Source organism: Pristis pectinata, chromosome 5 (genome assembly GCF_009764475.1).
Source record: "Pristis pectinata isolate sPriPec2 chromosome 5, sPriPec2.1.pri, whole genome shotgun sequence".
Lineage (NCBI taxonomy): Eukaryota > Metazoa > Chordata > Chondrichthyes > Rhinopristiformes > Pristidae > Pristis > Pristis pectinata.
The window spans coordinates 74,478,882-74,493,990 of NC_067409.1; the positions used below are offsets into that span (position 1 = coordinate 74,478,882).

Genomic DNA, 15,109 nt, shown 5'->3' on the forward strand with positions numbered 1-15,109 from the left:
AGAATCTAAGAATTTTGGAGGATTATCACAGATGAATCAACTATGTGGGCAATCACTTGAAATCCCATGATGTGCTTATCAGGTTCAGTGGATTTGAGAATTCTTGGTCTCTGAAGTACCACAATACTTTTTTCTTCACTATTTATATTCTTCACTGTCGTGGTCCCCCTGTAAAAATGCCATATTTATTAACGAAAGAAGTCTGACAGAAGTTCTTTGACCTGAACCATTAACTATTTCTCTCTCCACAGATGCTGCCTGATCTACTGTTTCCAGCATTTTCTGTTTTTCAGATACAAAATACGTTTAACTGCCTCAATCATGTATTTATTTGCCTGTTATAATTTCTGCCTGTGCTTCTGAAGAGCCCACATTTAATTTTGCTACGAAATATTTTTTGTTTAATTGTTTCACTCCATAGTTGCCATGTCGTAAGCATAAGAAACTTCATGATGATGTCTACAGAACAGGCTTTAGTAATGATGGGTTTGAGAGATTAGCTCAACAAGACAAAATCTTTTAGTTTCATACCAATCCTATGTGTGTTCTGTGATGAGCTGTTGAAAAAGATACAAACCATATTCTCCCTTTCAGTAAGGTACATGCTGTACCATTTTCTAAATTCTTGGAATTCATTTTATTAAACAGTTGTTAACTGCAAAGAGATTTCTTTTAGGTAAGACTTCCTGATAAATCTGTTCTTCAAAGAGTTGGGGACAGTTGATCAATTATCAGTTTTCCTTGCTACACCTAATGGATAACCAGGTTGCTCTTTAATTATTCATGCTGATGTCATTAAAATAGATATATATTTCTAGAGTAAACACTAAACTTTCCTCACTTAATTCGGAAAGCTATCTTGTCTATATTAGTAAGTTTACTCCTCAATGGTTTGAAGATTGGTGATTGTTTATTCCCATTGTATGAAAAACCTCAATATAGCAAACAGCAAAGTGTTGCTTGGAAGGAGCCAGTTGCATCAAGGTCCAGGGGCACAGTTACATTGGCAGCCATAAATACTTTCCCTGCTCGGAGACTTGAATTGCAGCTGCAGCAATCATCAACTTGTTTACAATCTCATTAGTGAAGTACAAGTGTCTGGAATTGGTCATTGCTGCAGTTCAGGTCAAAACAAAATGTTCCCAACACATCTGCTGCAGATGTGGCCTCTTGCTGAGAATCTTTTTCCCTCTACTTCCTATTCTCTGTGTGGCCGCTGCTCATTCTCTTTTTGTTCAGTTCTGAGACAAAGCCATACTAGGCCATTCATTATCTGCAAGCAACTGGTTCTGGAACATAAAATGTAGGTCTTGAGCACCAGTCAACAAATCCTGAGGACCAGTGAACCTTTAGTCATATGCAAAAGCGAAAGGAAATAATCCAGTACCTAACCATTAATGGTTCATGATCCCTTTAAGTAATATGATGGGAGATGCCTTGCACTGTTTATTGTTATGTTTGCCTGTGTGAAATTAAGGGATGAAGTTGGGTCAATAATGGTTTGAAGTTGGCAGCACTGGCATTAAATCAACATTGCACACTGACTAATATCATTACCTCTCCACTCCATATGGTTCTGGTATTCATTAGATGTTTGCATGTAAACCTCTTTGCAGCTATAGTGTCCATTGGATATAATTTCCCACCTTTCCGAATGTCATGTGAGATCCAGTAGCAGGAGTCGTATTGCCTTATCTTTAATGAACTCACAATATGTACTCATTGCAAACTTGAGTAACCTGGAGAAGTTTGCATCAAATGACTGTGAAAATGAAATGACACCAGTTTGCCTTTGTTTTAACTTTTAATGGGACCAGTTATTTAGTTATTTAGCAAAATTAGATTTAACCAAACTATTTAAATTGAAGCCCCTTTTGTGTAAAAACAGTTGTTGAATGCCAACGACTAAAAAACTTTTTTTAAATAAAATTTAGTTTTAAGAAACTGTATACATCATTTGAAACAAACTTGTAGACAGTAATTTAAGTTATACAATAACATGCAAATTCAGTATGTACAGATGGCAAAGCCTGGAGCAAACCATATTAGAGAGTCAAACGTTTTTTATGGTTATTTACAAGTTTTCATACATCAATTTTGTTTTAATTGTACAGTACTGGAAGAGCACGGGGGAACAGTCACAACTTCCACTCCTTTACAAAGACAACTATGTACAGGTATTCAACATTCACATTAATTCACACAGTTTGTTCAGACCATTTGAAACATGGAGGAATTGGAGACTTAACTGGGCAGCAAAGACTCTGAATGGTTTAGCTAATACACACACAAAAAAGAATGGTTAAAGCTCCAGTATGAAGGAGTAAAACATCAACAGTACCTATATGAATTTTTCAGTAGGTCTGGTTAAAATGCTGGGAGAAAAAATTAAAAACAAAAATGGTAATGGTAATATTTGGTTAATGGGCAACAGTAGTTTAAAGACTCTCTTAAAGTTAATGGCAAGATTTCCATCCCTTGTAATTCTACTGAGGCCATTGTTAGAGATTCCTTTTCTATTAACAGAAATCATAAAAAAAATAGAATAACATCATTGTCTTCTAAATGTTCAAAGCCAAATCATGACTTTGTAATAGAATTAGGTGTAGTTTAAGAACCAAGGCCTCTGATTGATACAGCCACATTATCTAAAATCAAACTGGTACATGAAGGTTGAGAATATTAGATTAATTGAGCACATATATCCTGGATGCTGAACTTCAGAATAATGATCACTTTAGAAAATATTCCATGGAGGGATGTATTGCCTGGTAACGGCATCCCACTCACACATATTGCCTGGGTTGGTACACAGTCACACTCATTCCTCACTGTACACAAACGGATGGCTCATTTGACTTACACTGCCATTCACTTACTTTCCTGCACAAAATAGTGCACTCGATTATGGGTAGAAAGTCTTTCTTGAAAAATGCAGCCATATGTGTAACATATCATACAAATTATCATCATCAAGTTACAGGCCTTTTCTTTCAATATCTTACAATATATACTTTCTCAAACTAAAGAGATGCTTATTTAACCTTTCCATAATCCAATCTAACATGCAGCACAATGCTCAAATGACTTGGATAAAATCATTGCTGCAAGATGCTATAATAGGCTTTGATTGAATATTGGACTTGATTCGTTAGCATTATTCTTACCTAATATCTGAAAGTTTGTAATCTGGAAGTGTAATATATTTATTCTGCTAGACCAACAAACTGGATGTGGAAGAAGCTTCTTGCATATGCAAAACTCAATATATACAATCTGTGCAATGAAGAAACCCTTCATTTAACCATTTGCAGGAACGTCCTTAAACAAACTACAGTGGTCTGTTACCTGTGCTCCATCCAATCAGATCATCGTTAACTGCATTTTTGCTTGTTATTGATACAGTTTTGACATTGCTGCTTATTGTTAATATTATGTGTCATTTTATTTTATATTTTATAATAAATATATCTGCTACATATAGTGCAGGGTAAACCCCTTCCCACCGACCTGCTGAATGAAGAATATTTATCAGAGATAACTTCTCCCTCTAGTTCCAGCCAGTGCCTGATAAACTGGATGCCGTTGCCTCAGTTAAGGTCACAAAGCAATAGTGTGGTAAAAGTTCAGTAATATTAACCGAAGGGAACTTTATGGAGCTCTTTTGGAGAATTAACTGCAGTGTGCTGTCTCACCTCCATCACAGACATAATGGCATTAAGCATACTATAGATGGGGATTTCACCCTTATGCACCACCCAGTGCAATAAATAACAAGAGAGAACGAGACAACAGTGAATGACAGTACTAGATGTCTAAATACAACATCAGCTCATGGATGTGGTACATCTGATCAAATCCCTGGAAGGACATGACGACTCTTGAAGGTGAGTAGATTGGTAGACAATTGGAAAGTATCCATTACAGGACATATCCGACACACAAAGGCAATTAGAAGAGTTCTGTCCCAGTTGGGATTAATAGGTACCTGTACAGTCCTAGCACTTCAGGTTTTTGTAAGACTCACTGTGGTTCTGCACTGTTAATGGCTAGGGCCTGTGAAACCTGAGAAGAATGTAAACATTTAAACATTTAATCGATGGCTTTATCTAGAATATGAAAATATTCCATTCAATGTGACGCAAAACTGGCTCACTTACCTTGTTAGATGCCTGCTTAATTCATGCACCTCCATTTCAGTACTCTTGAATTCATTCAGTTCTTTACGAATAGCAGCCTGCAAATGAAAAAATATGTAAATTTAGAGGGACTTTGGAGTTTAATTTACTCCCGTGCTGTTTATGTATTTTTTAAACTAATATTCCTATCAAATTCCTGCTTGTGGATATCACAAAACAACTAGTTCACACAAAGAGTATTGGAAACCTGGAACTCTTCCCCCTGGCAGTTGTGGTGGTTAGGTCAACTGAAAATTCAAAAGCAGTAATTGGTGGTTTTAGTCAAGTAAGGAAGTTAAGGAATCTGGAACCAAGGTGGAGTTAAAGTTAACTTTAAATGCCAGAACTTGCATTTTGACTCAAAGTAAATTATCGGTAATGATACCTCCGTTATACATGGTTCAAATGAGTCCATATGGAACAGCCCTCCTTGTAAATGATCTCTTCTTCCTGTGTTCCCAACTGCTCCACCACCTCCCCAAAGTTTTGTAACCTGATTGCGTTTGCTTTTAGATTCAGCTCAATTTCACAAAGAACTTGTTAGACAATTGGAAAGTATCCATTACAGGACATATCTGACACACAAAAGCAATTAAGGCATAAAGGGACTTGCCTGGGGCATCAAAGGTGCAAAAACAAAATGCTGGAAATGCTTAGCAATTCAGGCAGCATCTCCAAAGACAGAAACAGAGTTAATGTTCCGGTTTGATGATCTTTCATCAGAACAGGTGTCTTTCTCTCTCCACAGATGCTGCCTGACCTGCTTGGGGTTCAATGTTTGGTTCGGCGTTCCCACAAAAAAAAACTAAAATTGTAAGCTCTAAATCCAATAAAAAACCATTTCCCTTTGAAACCAATACTTCTTGTGCATCTGTGTTTCATTTCTATTACCTTATTTAGTAAATTATTCCAAACTATTTTCATTTTGAACAAAGATGCTTTTTTTTGTAATTACTAAATTTACTTTATACTAATTTCCATGTTCAACAAGAGATCTTTTGAAATAATAAAGCTTTACACAATATTTTAAGTATCAGTCAGGGACCTTTAAGTATATTTATTTTTTGAGTTCTCTGTAAAGCAGAGTTGTGATGGCTAGGATTTCCTTCTTCCATTCTCACTTGCCTGTTTTCCTGATTTATGCATTGATAGGTTGTCACAATGAAAGCTGCCATCACAAGGAAGGCCATCAACCCTAGGATGGAACATCCCAGTTATTGCAGAAGGGTAGTGCTCATGGCAGGGTAGTTCTTGTGGTAGGGTAGTTCTTGTTCTTGTGGTAGCTACAACATTAGAATCTGCAACAGAGGAGGACCACCCCTCAGGTCTAATTTGACATCACTGTAGTAGTGTTGGGACTGGGGTGACCAGCAGGCTAATACCTGGGGACAACTGGAACAAGCAGACCCTTCTGCTCCCAGAGAGGACCTCAGGGCTGTGACATCACTGGCTGGTAACTTATAGAGGAAGCAAGTCTTCTGTGTATTCAGGGTGTATTCCTTTTGCCACTTGCGCACTGTTGGCAGGGTGAGGTATATCTAAAGTTTACATTAAATTTAATTTCTTGCCCTTTACCATGTGCTTTCAGAAGTCAGATATTAAGTGCCTGGAATTTGATTGGTGCCTCTAAAGAGGTGTTGGATATAGTTTGTGGCAGGCCAAGGGAAGTTTGATTGTGCACCTTGCCCCTGTTAAGTTCAGTGGCATGTGAAACCATACTGAACGTGCCTCGTCGTCCACTCAAAGGGAAGATCTTTATGGAGTGATAGGATACATCTGAGGGAAGGGCCAGGGAATGATGGGGAGATTCAGGGATTGGGGCAGGTTTGGCGGTCAGAGGGTAGGCTGCCAGGGTTTTTGGTGGGGATAGGATCAGTAATTGGAGTGTGGGTGGGGTAGGGTCAGTAGTAGGTGGGAGGTTCTGTGTGTGCTCGGTCAGGTATGGTTGGGGACAGGGATGGGCCTTGAGTTTGGGTGGGGTGGTGTTTGCTCAGGAGGTGGGCTGGATCCTGAAGAGCCTACAGTAAGTGGGGCCACAGTAGAGTTCACAAGCAACAGCTGAAGATCCTACTGGGCAGGATCCCTTTAAGCAACGTTAAGGCAGGCTTGATGGGCACCATGGAAGATAGCAGGCATGAGTGACCTGTGTGTCATGGAAAATCACGGAAGCAGCATCCCTGCATGTTTTGCTGCTGGATGCCTCTGCATCACCTAAATGATAAGGCACAGGTTAATCACACAATGGTGTCCTGGTGCCCTTTTTAGCAGCAATCCAATTTCTACCTGTAGAGTTAGCGCAGGTGATGTCGACCCTTGAGCCATCTCCCTATGAAACTGTTTCCATTTATGCAATTAATATCGTGCAGCTCACACACAGGAATTGTGAATGAGCCACACCCTGGAAAGCAGGGAGGGATCCAGCAGCTGCAATATTGAAAGGAATCATCAATTGCTTGCAGGTTTGGAGTTATTTGCTGCAGAGGTCACTGAAGGCTGCAACTGGAAGTCTTGAAGCGAGTTTGGCCGAAAGTGGAACCCAAGCCTGGCTCTTTCTATGCCTCCAGCAGGACAAGGAGCAGCAGGGAAGAGAGAGGTCAAGGGCAAAGCCAGAGGAGGAAGGTGAGAAGCCTTGTCCAGCAAAGGTTATTTCCCCCAAGAGTTTTCTGGGTGCCTCCCGCTGCCTGAGGAACAATTTATCTGGGGGCTAAGCCAGTGATTTAGATCTAACCCGTCCTGCTCTGTCCCGAGCCCATGCCTGCACCGTTGTGTCTTTAGAAATGAAGGTCACTGATGTCTGGATGATATCTGCCCTCTAACCCATGAACTGACAGATTGCACCGAAATCTCACCCTAGACTTCACATGTGACACCAGAGTTCTTCAAGAACCTTCAGCAGTCACCAATCCACTGCAAAATCCCTCATGATAAACATCATGCATCAAGGAAGGTTGCATGGCGTGTTCATGCTGAGGTGGTTCACTGTGTCCACACCATTCCAGAGAGAAGCATGGTTCCTGGAGGATGAGCTATTCCCTACTTTCATGGTGTCTCATTCCAATCTAGGTTGCTGGCTGAGGTTTGTGGAGAGTGCCATTGAGGTAGTCAAGGTGCGATTGATAATACCTGGACTATCTGGAAGCACCCTTCGATACTCTGAAGGACTCTTCATCTGCTGCATCCTCCAAAATTGGGCTATCCCAAGGACAGAGACCTTCTCAGCAAGGAGAGGAGGAGAAGGAAGAAGGCGGCATGCAGTCAGCTCTGGATATGTTGTCAGGAGGTGCCTTGGCCCTGAGATCCATGAGGACACAGCTCCATTGGAGTGGCAGTCCCCTGTCAAATTCGTCCAGATTTTGCTACCATTTGGACTTGGAAGACTAATTGATAAGTTGCAATCATGTCACGCTGGTGCATGGCAACGATCACCTGCATCACCCACCACTTCCCTATAATATTCAATAACATCATTGTTCCCTATTCCTCTCAATAATAACATCCTGAGGATCAGCAGAAGGCAGACAATTAGCTGAACTAGGCACCATGTGGGAGAATGTGAATACCATTGTGAGGGACTTCTCCTTTTGCAAAATCATTCCATCATCTGCAAAGTGCAAGTCAGGGTGACAACAGCAGAGCTGCAAAGACTTTGAAGAATGCTCTCCCTTCATCCAGTACCTAGCACCTACTGTATTGTTGTTCAGTGAACCAACCTGAGCCTTCACTGCTCTCTAACACTATTGCAATGGCTGCAGTATGGCCATTTATTAATTGGATGTGTTCTGTCTTCTCACTGATTGATGGGGTTTCCCTTTAGCAGAAACACCAGCATTTCTTATCCACAAGCACTGTAGTAAGCCAAGAGGTAGTCAACTGCCTTCAGCAACGGCACACTAAAGACCACCTCTTGCTCTACCATGGACATGTCTCTGATTGTGTGTTTTATTTTGCATTAAGGTCGTTCTTGCAGTCTTTTTTTCTCTCTATCTTCACTGTCTTGTATAATTTGTGTATAATTTATATTCTGTATGTTGTTTGTACTTAAGTGCCTGTGATGCTGCTGCAAGCAAGTTTTTCATTGTATCTGTATCTCACTGTACTTGTGCACATGACAAAAACTTGAACATTCACTTATTTTAAACATCTCTCTCACATATACTCTTTAACCTCCTCCATTCTCGATAGAACAACCCCACTTCTTCAGTGGATCCATTAACCTTAATCCCTCACCTCTAGTCAAACTGTTCTGTATCCTCTCTAAAGCACGGCATATCCTTTCTGAAGTCTGGTGTTTAGAATTGGGCCCTTTATTGCTGCTGGGCTAAACTAATGCTCAGCACAATGTTTTGCCTATTCCATACAAAGCTCAGGATCCTATGTCACCCCTTAGTTAACCACTCCAGCCACAATCAAAGATCTATCCAGTGACACAGCCAGGTCTTTATTTTATTGCAGCATCTGTATTTTCTTCTCACTCTTCCTTCCTTCAATGAACTTCATCCACTATGTGTCCACCCATTCTATCAGCCGGTATAAATCCCCATCAAGCTTATTACTTTCTCCTGTTTCCTACACTTGCAAATTTTGTGGCATCTGTTTATCTTGAAATTGTGGCCTATTCCCTCAAGTCAGCTGTTAATATACATCAAAAAACAATGATGCATCTTGCAGAACACCACTGTTCAATGACTTCCTCATGGCCACATCAGTACATCTCATCCTTGTAACCTTTAAGACTCTAGAAATGATCCAAATTTTTGAGCGATTTTAACTTCCTTGCCATTCATATTGCTGGATTATCCCTTTCTAATAAGGCAACACTACTCATCTGTTCTCTAACAAGTTGTTAAATGAAATAATCAATTAAAACATTAACATTTTAAAACCTGTTGTCATCCTTTAGATGGAAGTTACACAGTATACAAACAGGTCCTTCAGCCCAAACTGTCCATGCCTACCTGAGCTAGTCCCACTTCCTCGCATTTGGCCCATATCCTTCTAAACCTTTCCTATCCATCTACCTGTCTAAATGTTTTTTTCAACGTTTGTTCACCTCTTTGTTTCCTACATTACAGCCCTACATTCCTACATTACACTTCATAAAGATGAGAGGTTATGAGGTCAGGAAAAGTGCTTTATAACTGTGAGACTTTTTTTGACTACCTTCTTACTATTTTATTACTGAAAGAAGCTGTTACTCTTGTGTTCTGAGGGGCAATCCCCATTTCTGAATATGTCATGAAATCTGACACAACTTGCTCGTTCTGGGGTGTGTGTGTCAGGTTGCCGCTTCTTCCAATAATAAGTTGAACACAATGTGATGGCTAGAAAAGCCCTGGAGTAAGAAGTCTCCACTTCTCATCAGCCCTTTTCAAATCATTTACCTTATTTAAGATGAGTCTGGAGGTTTAGGGATAAGTTTAGCTTCTACAAATATCATTATGGCTATACCCAAGAGGTAAAAGAGCACTTCTGTTCATTTACAAGGACAACAAGGTCATAGTACAGGTAGTTCTGCTATAATGCCTGTTTCCATAACATACATTGGTCAGAATGTGATCGATGGATTAGAGAACACTATTTGCATTTTGCAATGATTATAGCACGATTGTGATTGGGAAAACCTATTTAAATATGTCCTTTGAAGGCAACTACAGTCACTTGTTGTGAAGTTGGGCTGTGATATGGAGCTGACCACTGTTTCCGCCCTGCAATGGATGGGCTTCAGGCTCTGTGCAAAGATCTGTACAAGGTTGGAGATGGACATCCCATGCTCTGTGACCCCAGCACAGGTTTTCAACCAGGCCTACCACACTGCACTGTGCCTGGTGTGTTCCCATCAATTTCCAACTGAATATTGCCCTGCTGTAGTCCTCATCCTAGTCTTCTGGAGCACAATCCTTGTACTGCTGGGAGCTAGGACCTGGGCTCCCTTTTCTCCTGACCAGACTGCATACCACTGCTGCCCAAAGGCTCACCACATGTAGTTTCTGCATCGCTTACCATCTACAGTACCTGCAGCGATAGGGTCTGAGCTGGTAGCTGCAGAACAAGTGATGGGGTGCTTCCTTCATTGCTGGCTTGTTGCTTAGTTACCACCGTTTGGTTGGAATTTCTGCTGACTTAAAGAAAGCACATAGGCACAATGGGCTCATGGTGAGTGGAAGTGGGAATGGTTACACCATCTGCAGTTGAGGTTGTAGAACGAGAGATGTGAGAAGAGGAATTAGGTAGGAGCACAGCATCATCTTCAATGGTCACTGTTCCACTTCTGGCCAAGGACACTGTGGCAGCAATTCAACAATAAACCTCCGCCCTCCAGACCAGTGAACCATGCTTGCCCCTCACCAGTCTACTCTGGAGGTGTTTGTTTTGTACTGTCTACTTCTGGAAATGGAGGGTGAAATCTTTTAGTGTTTTGCTATGTACAATGTGCCTCTGTTTCCTGAATAGCTGGCAATGTGTGGAACGTACAAGGTTTGAATGCATGTATTGGCGCAGTGGTGTGTGAGAAGGCAATGTGACATACAAGTTGAAGGTAGGAGTTCTGACTGATGGGTTTTGAGAGGGGGGTTGCAAGTAACAGTGTGAGAGGCTGGTGATGGATGGGATTTGATGATGCTTTCATTAACCTGTGTCACACAAGTGAAACTCTTAAATTTTCTGTGGTGCTTTCACCCTTGGTGGTCACCTTGGTTGGGACTTCCTCCCATGTGACCATTGGCCTGGCAAGCCTCCTCATATCTGTAGAGGGAAGTCCCCTCACTTTCCTCCACCATTGTCAACCCAAGGTGTAAGAATCCTTTTGCTTGCTCTCTCTGTGTGCCGCCTGGTTTCCAGCATCAGCGACAAGATTTTCCACCATTAGTTGTAGGCGTACAGAGCACTTCCCTTTAAGGGAGGCAGTTGTGGCTTCAATCAGCACTTGCTGGCTTCAGCTTGTACCAGACACTCATGAAGCTGGGTCCCATATATGTGTAGCAGCACAGTAAACATTGTAAGTAATACTAAATAGAAAATTAGATCATGACCGTGAGGTGGAATATGCATCTTGCATTGACTCAAAGGGACAAGGGTTACTCTGGCATGATGATCCCAGTGCATGTTTCTAGCACTACCTACTCTGCAGTAACGACACTGAAATTAGCTGTCTAAAACCTTTAGGTTTAGGATTACTCCCCTGATAGAGGTAGATGTTTGAAAATGCAGGTGGTAAGAAATTCAAGACTTGGGAAAACTAGGGGGAAGAGGTTCTTGGACAATGACTTGTTGATAAACTTCTTGGGAATCAAGAAACCTAAGGGCTTTTCCTCCCCAGTTTCAAGGACCACTCTTTTAGGAACGGTCGATATTTTAGGATTCTTAAATTAGGGGTGGTGAAAGTGTTGCCTTAAAGCTGAGCATGTGTACGGGTGCCCTCATATACAATGTTTACTATCTGTCATAATTGGAGCACAGAAACACAACTAGTTAAGTTATTGAGAAAGATCTGAGTCTTGTACTGCTGGAAGTACAATTCATTGGTTATAGTTGATGCTCAACCTATGGTTCAGGGGACAGAGGCATTCACTTTGTGCCTTGGCTCTGTGATCTGTACAAAGCTCTTTACATTTCAGTAGGAGTGTGAACATGAAATAGAGACACAAGAAACTACAGATGCTGGAATCTGGAGCAACACACAAAACACTGAGGCAGCATCTACGGAGGGAAATGGACAGTCGATGGTTCGGGTCGTGACTCTTTGTCTAGATTGTGAACATGAAATATGAACATCAAATCCACATTTAGTAAAATGGCAATTATTGCTGTGTATCATTTGCTGTGGCGATAGTTTTCTGCATAACTAGTTAAAATAAACGCTTTCAATACTTCCACCATTCCAACACATCTGTATATTTTTTCCTGCCATCTTACTTTGTCAGCAGCTGTCAGCCTTGTCCACGGCTTGTCAGCACGTCTGTCATAGTCCTGGGCCTCAGCCACCTCCACATAGTCACTGAAACGGATAAGGATTTTTCTCTCCCTCAATTCCTCCACAGTAGGCCTTTGGCTAAGCTAGAAAAAACAAAATTGACATTGCACATTTACAAGAAAAGATTAAATTTCATCACCTTCTTGTAATCTTTTCCAATACCAGGCTATATAGGTGGGTCATTCAAGATATATGTGGGTCCCATTTATCACATCTGTATCGGCTTACTTGTAGGTAAGTAATCTCACCAACACTTGGACAGTCAGTTCACAGCTCAGGGGAGACACCAAGCAAGAACGTTGAGTACTGCCTATGATTACCATGAGGGAACACGTGGGAAGTGCATGATTCAATGTTCCATTTTGCTCTGCTGTGGGCCAGGGTCGTTTTCTGACTGCACATATCCATCATATCGCCGTAATAATGATTCTGCATTAATTATGAATTAGTGTTTTGTTTCAAGCCTACAGCAATACCACAAGGAAACAGGCCCACTGAGTCCATGCCGACCATCAACCACCCATTCGCACCAAGCCTACACTGATCCCCTTTTATTTTTCCCACATTCCCATCAACTCCCTCCAGATTCTAATATTCATCTGCACACCAGGGGAAATTTACATTGGCCAGTTAACCATGTCGTTGGGATGTGGGAGGAAACTGTCACATGGAGAATATGCAAACTTCATGCAGATAGTACCTGAGATCAGAATTAAACCTGGGTCACTGGTGCTGTGAGTCCTGGCCTTTATTTAGAATACACCCCAGCCAACTGATCCTCTACCATTCCACTGCTCCTGAATGTTTGTCCCTGTCATCCTACTTTGTCAATAGGTGCTAGCCTTGCCCATATCCCTGTTTTACTCTTTAAGTTCACTCACTGGGCTTAGGTATCACAGTTATCCATTCCTAATTGTTCAATCATATTGCTGTGTTCTAGAACGAGGAATGTACAGCACAGGAGCAGGCCTTCAGACAATGTATGTGCCAACATCATGCCAATTTAGAGTCACAAATGGACCACACCAGATAAGAACGGTGGACTTCCTTTCAATCAAATGGACTTTTACAACTGTCCAATAGTCGAATGGCCACCATACCCGCAGCATATGCCCTCTTACTCACCTTGAGTGGGCTATGTCTCTGTGTCGTAGTCAGAGAGTCATATTGCATGAAAACAGGCCATTCAGCTCAGTACATCCATGTTGACCAGTGAGCATCCATCCCTATTAATCTCATCTTTCAATACTTGGTCCATAGCCTTTTACGCCTAAGTTCTTCAAGTGCTCCTCTAGACACTTCTTAAATGCTGTCAATGACCCAGCCTACACCACTCTCTCAGGCAGTGTATTCCAGGTACTCACGACTCTCTGGGTGAAGAAGATCCCCCTCATATCCCCTCTTAATCTCTTAACCCTTACCCTAAATCTATGTCCTCAAGTTTTATCTACCTCTGATATGGGAAAAAGTTTCCTGCTGTCTACCCTACCTAAACCCTTCATAATTTTATATACCTCATTCAAGTCCTTTCTTAAGCTTCTCCACTCTAGAGAAAACAGGCCCAGCCTTTCCAGTCTCTCCTCTGAACTGAACCACTCTATCCCAAAAAACATCCTCTGCACCCTCTCCAGCGCTATCACAAGCCTGCTTGCTGCTTCATCAATGGTGGGCCAAGTTTACAAATGTGCCCCAGTCTGGAACCAACCCAGGCGTGTAACTGGGGAAATCACAGACTGATTCCGTGTGATCTGTTCAGATATGACAATGCAAAGCTAATGCCAGGGTGGCTGCATGTAGCTTGCTGTGTCTTTGTTTCTCTGTACTGTGGGCGGCACGGTAGTGTAGCGGTTAGTGTAACGCTATTACAGTGGCAGCGACCCGGGTTCAATTCCGGCCGCTGTCTGTAAGGAGTTTGTACGTTTTCCCCGTGACTGCGTATGTTTCCTCCGGGTGCTCCGGTTTCCTCCCACATTCCAAAGACGTACGGGTTAGGAAGTTGTGGGCATGCTATATTGGCGCCGGAAGCGTGGTGACACTTGCAGGCTGCCCCCAGAACACTCCACGCAAAGGTGCATTTTGCTGTGTGTTTCAATGTACATGTGACTAATAAAGGTATCTTATCTTACATTATTTTAATTGTAAAGCAAAGCCTCAGGTCAACCTATGGGCTCTGGTATATGCAATAGAAATGAACCAGCATTTATGTGATGCCTTTGATAAGGTGAGATGTTCTACACTATTTCACATGAAACCAAGTTGGATAAAGAAATGTTAAGGAGCAGACACAAGAGACTGCAGATGCTGGAATCTGGAGTTACAAACAATCTGCTGGAGGAACTCAGTGGGTCAAGCAGCATCTATGGGGGGAAAGGAACTGTTGACATTTTGGGTCGAAACCCTGCATCAAGAAACATTAAGACTGGTGATTAAAAGCTTAGTCAGAGAGGTGGAGGTTTTAAAAGAGGAGAGAAGGATAGAGAGTCAGACAGGGTAAGAGAAGGAATTTAGAGCGCAAGGTTGAAACTACTTAAAGCATGGCTGTCAGTGGAGGAGTGACGAAAATAAGGAATGACAAGCTGGAATGGAAGGAAGACAGAGATTGTGAAGGATTATCTGGAGAATTTGTACAGGCCACCTCGGGGTAATGAATGTGTTCTTGTTTTTACAAGTGTCCTTTATTTGACTTTGTCCCTAAGTCAGAAAATACACAAAAAAATCACAATATGGTAACCACACTTCCACAGTATTGTAATGAGTGGCATCAAAAGGATAAAAGGCTGATAAGAAAGAAGAATTACTAGAAATGGAGAGAGAGGGGAAACTAGAACAAATGTACGCACACAAATCAGACTTTTGAATTTAATAACAAAATGGAAGCTCGTTTGAAAGTCCATAACTCGGGTGTTCATTACCCGGAGACAGCTTGCGTAGTTTTCACCTTCTTACCTAGGAAAGGATGCCT

The 15,109-nt window shown here is 41.6% G+C and overlaps 1 protein-coding gene across 7 annotated transcripts in view; it reads right to left on the reverse strand.

Moving 5' to 3' along the window:
• Positions 1-1,830: 1,830 nt before the first annotated feature.
• phactr1 (phosphatase and actin regulator 1) overlaps positions 1,831-15,109 on the reverse strand; it is a 292,118-nt gene continuing 278,839 nt past the window's right edge. For all 7 annotated transcript variants that reach the window (XM_052016089.1, XM_052016093.1, XM_052016092.1 and 4 more), the window contains 3 exons: positions 12,090-12,230; positions 4,161-4,237; positions 1,831-4,065 (listed from right to left, as the gene is read on the reverse strand). In XM_052016089.1, the coding sequence (XP_051872049.1) occupies positions 4,050-4,065; positions 4,161-4,237; positions 12,090-12,230 (234 nt within the window). In that variant the 3' untranslated portion in view covers positions 1,831-4,049. The remainder of the gene's footprint in view (positions 4,066-4,160; positions 4,238-12,089; positions 12,231-15,109) is intronic.